This window comes from Pogoniulus pusillus, chromosome 36, assembly GCF_015220805.1.
Source record: "Pogoniulus pusillus isolate bPogPus1 chromosome 36, bPogPus1.pri, whole genome shotgun sequence".
Lineage (NCBI taxonomy): Eukaryota > Metazoa > Chordata > Aves > Piciformes > Lybiidae > Pogoniulus > Pogoniulus pusillus.
This window is the reverse complement of record NC_087299.1, coordinates 7487382-7498111: the sequence shown is the minus strand read 5'-3', so window position 1 is coordinate 7498111 and position 10730 is coordinate 7487382. Positions and strand designations below refer to the sequence as shown.

At 57.0% G+C, this 10730-nt stretch overlaps 1 protein-coding gene across 1 annotated transcript; it reads right to left on the bottom strand.

Annotated features, from left to right (window-relative positions):
* Window positions 1-824: 824 nt before the first annotated feature.
* Window positions 825-10158, bottom strand: TNFRSF4 (TNF receptor superfamily member 4). The gene is made up of 7 exons (XM_064171943.1): window positions 9883-10158; window positions 6388-6510; window positions 4974-5075; window positions 4138-4204; window positions 3058-3293; window positions 1859-1984; window positions 825-1330 (listed from the first exon to the last, which is right to left on the bottom strand). Exons 1-7 carry the CDS (start codon window positions 10019-10021, stop codon window positions 1260-1262), a joined length of 864 nt encoding a protein of 287 aa, XP_064028013.1. The 5' UTR covers window positions 10022-10158; the 3' UTR covers window positions 825-1259.
* Window positions 10159-10730: the final 572 nt, after the last annotated feature.

Sequence of the window (10730 nt, the reverse complement as noted above, 5' to 3'; positions counted from 1 at the left end):
CTTCTCTGGAGCCTTTCCAGCCCTGTCTGGATGTGTTCCTGTGTGCCCTGAGCTACATTGGATGGTCCTGCTCTGGCAGGGGAGTTGGAATTGATCTCTTGGGGTCCCTTCCAACCCCTGACATCCTGTGAGCCTTTGATATCCCTTAGGATACTGAAAGGCCACAAGAAGGTCACCTGAGAGCCTTCTCCTCTCCAGACTGCACAGCCCCAGCTCCCTCACTCTCTCCTCACAGCAGAGCAGCTCCAGCTCTCTGCTCATCCTCCTGGCCCTTCTCTGGACACCTTCCAGCACATCCACAGCTCTCTTTTCCCAGGGGCTCCAGAACTGGATGCAGTACTCCAGGTGGGGTCTCAGTAGTGCAGAGCAGAGGGGCAGGATCCCTTTCCCTCACCCTGCTCTTGCTGCATGCAGCCCAGGCTCAGGTTGCTCTCTGGGCTGCCAGAGCACACTGATCTTTGTTGCTTTTGCTCCTGAGCAGTAAGGGTAGAATCTCAGAATGAGAGAGGCTGGAAGGGAGCACTGGAGATCATCCAGCCCAATCCCCTTGCCACAGCAGGGTCACCTAGAGCAGGTGGCACAGGATGGCATCCAGGTGAGTTTGGAACAGCTCCAGAGAGGGAGACTCCACAACCTCTCTGAGCAGCCTGCCCCAGTGCTGCACCACCTGTAAGGGTCCCAGAGCACTGGACCAGGCTCCCCAGAGGGGTTGTGGAATCTCCTTCTCTGGAGCCTCTCCAGGCCTGTCTGGATGTGTTCCTGTGTGCCCTGAGCTACACTGTGTGGTCCTGCTCTAGCAGGGGGTTGGACTCAATGAGCTCTTTGGGTCCCTTCCAATCCCTGACACCTGTGAACTGCAACACAAGGTAGGAAGTCAGTCAGGAAGCAGAGCTTTCTACTTGCCTGCTTTTCTGTCTGCCCAGGGAGCAGCTCTCAGAGCTTCCCAAAGTGCTTTCTGCAGCCCAGAGCCTATCCCTGCACACAGCACTGGCTGGGAGCACACTGAGAGCTGCACCGACTCAACCCTGCCATTGGGGTGCTGCAGGCAGCACCTGCCAGAGACAGCCTCATGAGCCCCCCCACCAAGAACAGCTACTCCCACAGGGCATAATGCCAAAGGGGCCACTGGAGGAGAGCCAAAGGAACTGCAGGGCAGTGGAACAGCTGCCCACAGCCCCAGGGGCAGCCCCAGAATGCTGCCACAGCACAGGGCAGCAGCGAGCGGCTCAGAGGTGCAGGGCAGGGGAACCTGAGGGGGCTCAGTTCTTGATCAGAGTGGAATTGCAGTCACTTTGCTCCTCCTGGATAGGAACTCGACAGCTCTGTGGTTCTGAAAGGCAGACAATGGAAACAAAATGATTACCTTGCAGAGCAGAAGGGGCAGGAACCTGCAGGAAGGCTGCAGAGAGACTTTATGTGAGGGGGGCTAGAGATGGGCAAGGGGGAATGGTTTGAAGCTGAGGCAGAGCAGGGTGAGACTGGAGCTGAGGAAGAAGCTCTGCAGTATGAGGGTGGTGAGAGTCTGGAACAGGCTGCCCAGGGAGGCTGTGGATGCCTCCTGCCTGGGGCTGTTCAAGGCCAGGCTGGAGGAGGCTCTGAGCAGCCAAATCTAGTTGAGAGGTGTCCCTGCCCATGGCAGTGAGGTTGGGGTTGATGATCTCTGAGGTCCCTTCCAACCCAACCCATTCTGTGTCTACTTCTGTCTCTGCTAGAACTCAAACTTGCCCCAAGATTCCTGGTAAGCTCCTGAAGGCTCCTGTCAAGTCCCCTCCAACCTGACCCCATTCTAGGATGCTACCCAACCCCTTTAAGACCACAAAGAAACCTTCCCTGTTGTGGCAGGGAAAGCACAACTCACGCTGCAGGTTGCTCCTGCAAGGCCTCTTCTTGCTCTGTTTTCTGGCTGCTTGGATGATCAGCAGGAGGATGGACATGCCACTCACCAGGAGCAGGACCAGGCAGATGAGGATAAGGGATAAAGATCCTGGAGGAGGGGAAAAAAGCAAGCCCATAAATACACTAAACCCACAGATGGATGGTTCCAGCTGGAGTTTCCATGGCTTTCCAGCTGCAAGGGGAGGAAGCTGCTGCCTCCATCAACAAGCTACCAACACCCAAGTTCTGGGGGCCCCAGCATCAGGAGGAGGTGAAGCTGCTGGAGCAGGTCCAGAAGAGGCTGGGAGGATGGTCAGAGGGACTGGAGAAGCTCCCCTGTGGGGACAGGCTGGGAAGAGTTGGGGCTGTTCAGCCTGGAAAAGAGAAGGCTCCAGGGAGACCTTAGAGCAGCCTGCCAGTGGCTGAAGGAGCTGCAGGAGAGCTGGGGAGGGACTTCTGCCATGGTCTGGTTGATTGGACAGGGTTGGGTGTTAGGCTGGACTGGCTGAGCTTGGAGGTCTCTTCCAGCCTGCTTGATGGCACAGGGCTGGATGCTAGGTTGGATTGGATGAGCTTGGAGCTCTCTTCCAACCTGCTTGATTGGCCAGGGCTGGGTGCTAGGCTGGACTGGCTGAGCTTGGAGGTCTCTTCCAACCTGCTTGATTCTATGGTCTGGTTGATTGGCCAGGGCTGGGTGCTAGGTTGGATTGGATGAGCTTGGAGGTCTCTTCCAGGGACTTTGTGGATACTGGCACAGGTTGCCCAGGGAGGTTGTGGAGCACAGAAGCACCCAATGTGATCTTTGATCACATTGGGTGCTTCTGTGCTCCACAACCTCCCTGGAAGCATCCAAGGCCAGGTTGGATAAGACCTTGAGCAACCTGGACTGGTGAGATGTGTCCCTGCATATTGCAGGGCATTGGAACTGGCTGAGCTTTGAGGTCCCTTCCACCCCAACCCATCCTATGAACCTTTGCCCCTAGAACCCCAGGAGTGCTCCTGAAGCACAGCCAAGTCCCCAGCTGCTAGAGACCTGGAATGCTGGGCATGTCTGACTGCACCACAGGCAGGGCTGCTGAGGGGGAGTGCTTTTCCCTTCCAGCAAAACCAGCTTCAGGTGAAAAGCTCCTGCCCAGCCCCCAGCAAACAGAGAGCCTCAACTTGGCCATTCCCTCTCCTTACCCCAGTTGGTTTCCACGGGGCTGCGGTTTGTGTCCCGGCAGATGGAAGGGACCAGGCTGGGGCTGGATGGTGAGAAGGCTGCTATGGACACGTTGTCCTTGTGGTCAGAGGTGGTGGAGAGGTTCAGAGCAGGTGTGGCACTGGCAGGAGGGGCTGGGTGGGTGGCAGAGTTGCTGCACACAGCATCAGTCGTTTGGGTTCCTGCTTGCAGGGTTCTTTTCCCGAGGAGGCTGCAGCTGGAGATGGAAAATACATTAGAGAGCAGAGGGCTGGAGGACTTCTGCTGTGAGGAGAGGCTGAGATCAGCAGAATGATGCTCAGAGGGCTGGAGGACCTCTGCTGTGAGGAGAGGCTGAGATCATCAGAGTGATGTTCAGAGGGATGGAGGAACTCTTCTATGAGGAGAGGCTGAGATCATCAGAGTGATGCTCAGAGGGCTGGAGGACCTCTTCTATGAGGAGAGACTGAGATCATCAGAGTGATGCTCAGAGGGCTGGAGGAACTCTTCTATGAGGAGAGGCTGAGATCATCAGAGTGATGCTCAGAGGGCTGGAGCTGCTCTGATATGAGGAGAGACTGAGGCAGTTGAGGCTGTTCAGTCTGGAGAGTAGAAGGCTCTGAGGTGACCTTATTGTGGCCTTTCAGTATCTGAAGGGGGCTAGAAGAAAGCTGGGGAGGGACTTTTTAGGCTGTCAGGGAGTGATAGGACTGGGGGGGATGGAACAAAGCTGGAAATGGGGAGATTTAGAGTGGATGTTAGGAGGAAGTTCTTCAGCATGAGGGTGGTGAGAGGCTGGAATGGGTTGCCCAGGGAGATGGTTGAGGCCCCATGGCTGGAGATGTTTGAGGCCAGGCTGACTGAGGCTGTGTGCAGCCTGCTCTAGGGTAGGGTGTCCCTGGGCATGGCAGGGGGGTTGGAACTGGCTGATCTTTAAGGCCCCTTCCAATCCAAAGCATTCTATCAACCTTCAAGGAGCATGGTTGCATTGCACCTACTCTAGGTTTACTCTGCACACAGCCATTTGGGCATCACCAGCCCAAAAATGCTGCTCTGAACCTCTTTGGGTCAGGGATACCTACTTGGTCCAAGGCTGACAGTTTTCATTGTGCCCCAGGGAGTAAAATCCTTCAGGACATGGTGAGCACACTGGGGAAAAAGAAAGAGGCAGAGCTTGAGCTCATGGCAGTGACAGAGAGAGCACAGCAACAGCTCATGGCAGTGCCCAGCTCATAGAGCAGGCTCCTAAAATCATGGGCACTGGGTCAGGAGTAACACAACAGCCTTGGCAGGGAGGCTGGGGAGATACTGGCACAGATTGAGGGTGGTGAGACACTGGCACAGGTTGCCCAGGGGGGCTGTGGAGTCTCCCTCTCTGCAGATATTCAACCCCCACCTGGATGTGCTCCTGTGGGATCTGCTCTGGCTGCTCCTGCTCTGGCAGAGGGGCTGGACAAGATCATCCAACCTGATTGATTCTATGATCTTTGGAGGTCCCTTCCAGCCCCTGACATTCTGTGATTCTCCCTGCTCCCTCCCCATGGATATCAGCATGGAGAGCACCAAGTTGTTGCCAGAGAGAGTGATTGGCATTGGAATGGGCTGCCCAGGGAGGTGGTGGAGTTGCCATCCCTGGACAGGGGTTCAAGAACAGACTAGATGGGGCACTTAGTGCCATGGTCTGGGTGATTGGCCAGGGCTGGGTGCTAGGTTGGGCTGCCTGAGCTTGGAGCTCTCTTCCAGCCTGCCTGATTCTCTGATGCTGTTTCTCAGCCAGGCCGTGCAGAGTGAGGCTGCTGCAGCACTGGTGTGGAAACAGCCAGAGGGTAAGTGAGGAAGGCTCTCAGAGGAGCTGGAACAAGCCTCTCCTCTGAAGTGGAAGCAGAAGTTTGGGGAGCCTGACACATCACTGCCTTACCACTTCCTGGCCTGCTGCCCACCACTGGCATGTAACCTGCACGGCACCTGCAGAGTCTGTCTGAGGTCTTCTCACACTTCTTCACCTCCACACTGCCCTTCCCTGGCAGCAGAATCCAGGGTGAGGGAGAGGCAAGAAAAGAGAGGAGAGGGGGGAAAAAAAAAGTCACCCAGTGCCCAAATGCTGTATGCAAAAGCAGCTGCAGAGAGCAGAGGTTAAGCAGCAGGTCGGAAAGCAGCAGGTTTTAGGCAGTGCCAGTGCCAGGCTGCTGCCCTTCAAAGGCTCTGCCACCAGTGCCAGCCAGGACCTTCCCAGGAGGGCAGAACCTTCTCACTCTCTACAACTCCCTGAATAGAGGTTGGGGGGAGGTGGAAGTCAGATCCTTTGCCCTAGCAACAGGATGAGAGGAGGTGGCCTCAGGTTCTACCAGGAGAAGCTTGGGCTGGATGTGAGAAGAAACTTCTTCACTGGCAGGGTTCTCAAAGGCTGGAAAAGGCTCCTAAGGGAGGCACCCACATCCCCATCCAGCCCTGGGGGCACCCACATCCTCATCCAGCCCTGGGGGCACCCAAATCCCCATCCAGCCCTGGGGGCACCCACATCCTCATCCAGCCCCGGGGGGGCACCCACAGCCCCCATCCAGCCCCGGGGGAGCACCCACAGCCCCCATCCAGCCCCGGGGGAGCACCCACAGCCCCCATCCAGCCCCGGGGGAGCACCCACAGCCCCCATCCAGCCCCGGGGGAGCACCCACAGCCCCCATCCAGCCCCGGGGGAGCACCCACAGCCCCCATCCAGCCCCGGGGGAGCACCCACAGCCCCCATCCAGCCCCGGGGGAGCACCCACAGCCCCCATCCAGCCCCGGGGGAGCACCCACAGCCCCCATCCAGCCCCGGGGGAGCACCCACAGCCCCCATCCAGCCCCGGGGGAGCACCCACAGCCCCCATCCAGCCCTGGGGGCACCCACAGCCCCCATCCAGCCCCGGGGGAGCACCCACATCCCCCATCCAGCCCCGGGGGAGCACCCACATCTCCCATGCCTGGGGCACCCACATCCCCCATCCAGCCCCGGGGAGCACCCACATCCCCCATCCCCCCCTGGGGAGCACCCACATCCCCCATCCAGCCCCGGGGAGCACCCACATCCCCCATCCAGCCCCAGGGCAGCACCCACATCCCCCACCCAGCCCTGGGAGCATGGCTGGAATGACTTCAAGGTGAAGGCTCAGTGATCTTTCTGCCCCCAGTGACTCCCTGGCAGCAGCTACTGCATTGGTCCCTCAGCCTTTGGGCTCATCTCAAGGGAGAGGCTTTGAGCAATCAGCCTTTGAGGAGCAGCCCAAGGTGAGAAAGCAGAGGGAGAGTGGATGCCAGAGGTGGCAGGAGCAGTGAGCTGTGCAGAGGGGACTCACAGGTGTCACAGACGGTGCAGCTGCTGCAGAACTTGTGGCTGTGCTTGCTGCTGAAGTACTCCTCCCGGCAGGGGCTGCAGACTGTGTCCTGCTTGGCAGTGCAGCGAGATTTTATCCCCTCACCTAGGAGAAAGGCCACGTAGGGAGGGGAAACTGGTTGGCAGCAGGAGGAATTCCTCTTCCTTCTCATGCATTTGCATGCAGGAGTGGCCAGAAAGTGACCTTTCCACTCAGCTCTGGCTGAAGAAGTTCTTTGCAGCAAGGGTGGGGAGACACTGGCACAGGTTGAGGGTGGTGAGACACTGGCACAGGTTGCCCAGGGAGGTTGTGGAGCACAGAAGCACCCAATGTGATCAAAGATCACATTGGGTGCTTCTGTGCTCCACAACCTCCCTGGAGGTGCTCAAGGCCAGGTTGGATGAGGCACTGAGCAACCTGGGCTGGTGAGAGGTGTCCCTGCCCATGGCACTCACCACAGGAAGGACACAGATCTGATGGAGCAGGTCCAGAGGGGCTGGAGCATCTCTGCTATAGGGCAGGCTGTGGGGGCTGGGGGTGTTCAGCCTGGAGAAGAAAAGGCTCCAGGGAGACCTTAGAGCAGCCTGCCAGGACCTGAAGGGGGTCCAAGAGAGCTGGGAAGGGACTTTTGACAAGGGCTGGGAGTGATGGGATGAGAGGGATTGGATTGAAGCTGGAGGAGGGCAGATTGAGACTGGAGATGAAGAAGGAGCTCTTTACAGTGAGGGTGCTGAGACCCTGGCACAGGCTGAGGGTGCTGAGACCCTGGCACAGGCTGAGGGTGCTGAGACCCTGGCACAGGCTGAGGGTGCTGAGACCCTGGCACAGGCTGAGGGTGCTGAGACCCTGGCACAGGCTGCCCAGGGAGGCTGTGGAGAGGTTGCTGCTGGTCTCTTCTCACAAGCAGTGACAGAACAAGAGGGAATGGCCTCAAGCTGCCACTGGGCAGGCTTAGATTGGCTATGAGGAACACTTTTCTCCCTAGCAAGAGTGCTCAGGCACTGGAATGGGCTGCCCAGGGAGCTGCTGGAGTCCCCAGTCCTGGAGGTGTTTAAAAGTGGCTCAGATGTGGTGCTTGGGGGCTGTGGTTTGGGGTGCACCTTGCAGGGTAGGGTTCTGGGTTGGCCTTGGTGATGCTGAGAGGCTTTGCCAAGCTGAGTGTTTCTGTGACTCCTGTGATTTGTGCTCCTCAACACTGCACTGCCTTCAGAGAGAGAGAGAGGTGGGAAAGCCCCACACACATGCATGCAACCCCCACAGCTCAGATTCATTCAGCTCCTACAATGATAAAGAAGGAAACAAACATTTCCTGTCGAGCTACTCTTGGCTCAGTCTGAATTACTCAGAAGAATGAAGCCTTTTCCCTTAAAAAAAGACACCAAGGACACCTGGCAAGAAAAGAAAGCTCAAAGGAGACCACTTCTAGGACCAGAATTAACCTGGTTGCAGTCCTTGCTCAAGGTTTCTGGGCTGCTTTCTGTGATAGCCAAAGGACAGCGACACAAATGAGGCCATCGAGGGCAGGAGGAAATGGCCTCAGGTTGCACCTGAGGGGAAGGAGTTTCTTCCCTGAAAGGGTTCTCAAAGCCTGGCACAGGCTGCCCAGGGAAGGTGGTTGAACATCCATCCCTGGAGGGGTTCCCAAGAGGCAGAGATGTGGTGCTGAGGGACAGGGTTCAGCCCCAGCTAACTCAGGATGCTAACTGCCCAACTCAGCAGACTTAGGGAAGGGTTGGGCTGGATGATCTTAAAGACCATTTCTGGCCCAAAGGGTTCTGAGTCTCCCTTTTCCCCAGGCAAAGGGCACCAGGCTGAAGCTGAACCCCACAGAAGAGTTATTTAAAGATGGAATCACAGAATTGCCAGGGCTGGAAGGGACCTCGAGGATCATCCAGCTCCAACCCCCCTGCCATGGGCAGGGACACCTCACACTGGACCAGGCTGCTCAGAGCCACATCCAGCCTGGCTTTAAAGACCTCCAAGGATGAGGATTCCACCACCAACCTGAGCAACCTGTGCCAGGCTCTCAGCATCTTCATGCTGAACAACTTCTTCCTAACATCCAGGCTGACTCTCCCCATTTCCAGCTCTGTTCCATTCCCCCCAGTCCTATCACCACCTGACAGCCTACAAAGTCCCTCCCCAGCTTTCCTGTAGCCCCCTTCAGATACTGCAAGGCCACAAGAAGGTCTCCTCAGAGCCTTCTCTTCAGACTGAACAGCCTCAACTCCTTTAGCCTGTCCCCATAGCTCCTGCCCTCTGCTCATCCTCGTGGCCCTTCTCTGGGCACCTTCCAGCACCTCCAGACCTTTCAGGGGCTCCAGGTGGCTGTCATAGGGAGCCCAAGGTGGGGTTCTGCTGACCCCCACCCCTCCCTTTCTGTCCTGAGAACTGGTAACTCTCATTTCATGGTCACTGCTCCCCCAGGTACCCTCCAACCACTCCATCCCCCCAGAAGTCCTTCCCTGTCATCAAGCACCAGGGCCAGGAGGGCTCCTTCAGCCCTCTCCCACCCCCTCCCACCATGCAGCACTTCCAAAGAGAGAACTTTCCTAAGCTTGGGAGTTCACAGAACTAATCCTTATCCATCTGCATCAACAGAAGTCTCCTCAGCAAACATTTTCTCTCCACCTTAAGCCTCCTAGACATGAATATTTCTGGAGAGCAGCCCTGTGGAGAGGGACCTGGCAGTGCTGGTGGATAAGAACTTAACCACGGGGCAGCAATGTGCCCTGCTGGCCAAGAAGGGCAATGGGATCCTGGGGGGCATTCAGCAGAGTGTGCCCAGCAGATCCAGGGAGGTTCTCCTCCTCCTCCTCTGCTCTCTGCCCTGCTGAGACCTCCTCTGGAGTGCTGCCTTCAATTTGGGGGTCCCCAGCTGAAAAGGGACAGGGACCTGCTGGAGAGGGTCCAAGGGAGGGCTGTGAGGATGATGAGGGGACTGGAGCAGTGCCTGGTGAGGAGAGGCTGAGGGACCTGGGGCTGCTTAGGCTGGAGAAGAGATGACTGAGAGGGGATTGAATCAATGTCTATAACTCTCTGAGGGCTGGGGGTCAGGAGGGGGGGACAGGCTCTGCTCACTGCTCCCTGGGACAGGACAAGCAGCAATGGATGGAAGCTGCAGCACAGGAGGCTCCAGCTCAGCACAAGGGGGAACTTCTTGCCTGGAAGGGTCCCAGAGCCCTGGCACAGGCTGCCCAGAGAGGCTGTGGAGTCTCCTTCTCTGGAACCTTTCAAAGCCTGTCTGGATATGTTCCTGTGTGACCTGAGCTAGATTGGATGGTCCTGCTCTGGCACGGGGCTTGGACTCAATCTCTTGGGGTCCTTTCCAACCCCTGAGATCCTGTGAGCCTGTGATTTGCATCCTGCTGCTTTTTAGCCTCAATGGGGGGTGGGGAGGGGTTGGTGTCTAGAAACCAAGAGATAAGCCAAATACCCCTGACAAACCCAACCCAAAGCCAACAAGAAAGCACTTACCAGGGGGACAGTCCTTGCAGCACCTCCCGCTGTAGACGTGTTGGTGCTCCTTGCATTGCAGCCCCCAGCAAAGGCTGCTGCCTGCCAGCAGCAAGCAGAGGAGAGCAGAAAAGGCTGAGCCAAACCCTACAGCTCCCATCCTGCAGCCTTTTGGCTCTGCCAAGCTCAAATCCTCCTGCCTACCTGCTGACAAACTCCTGGCTAAGTACTTCTAAACCTGCCAGGGAAAGAAAACGAATTAATTCATGCATCTGGCACTGGGAAATTCTCAGCACCAGCTCCACGCCCCCATCCCTTCCCCTCCACGCCCCACAGACCTCAGGTTTGGCTTAGTTTTGCTTTGGGTTGTCTGTGTCTCTCACACACAGCTCCTCACGTCTCTCTCTCTCTCTCACACACAGCTCCTTACATCTCTTTCTCTCTCACACACACAGCTCCTTACATCTCTTTCTCTCTCTCACACACACAGCTCCTCACATCTCTCTCTCACACACACAGCTCCTTACATCTCTTTCTCTCTCTCACACACACAGCTCCTCACATCTCTCTCTCACACACACAGCTCCTCACATCTCTCTCTCACACACACACAGCTCCTCACATCTCTCTCTCACACACACACAGCTCCTCACATCTCTCTCTCACACACACACAGCTCCTCACATCTCTCTCTCACACACACAGCTCCTCACATCTCTCTCTCACACACACACAGCTCCTCACATCTCTCTCTCACACACACACAGCTCCTCACATCTCTCTCTCACACACACACAGCTCCTCACATCTCTCTCTCACACACACAGCTCCTCACATCTCTCTTTCTCTCTCACACAGCTCCTCACATC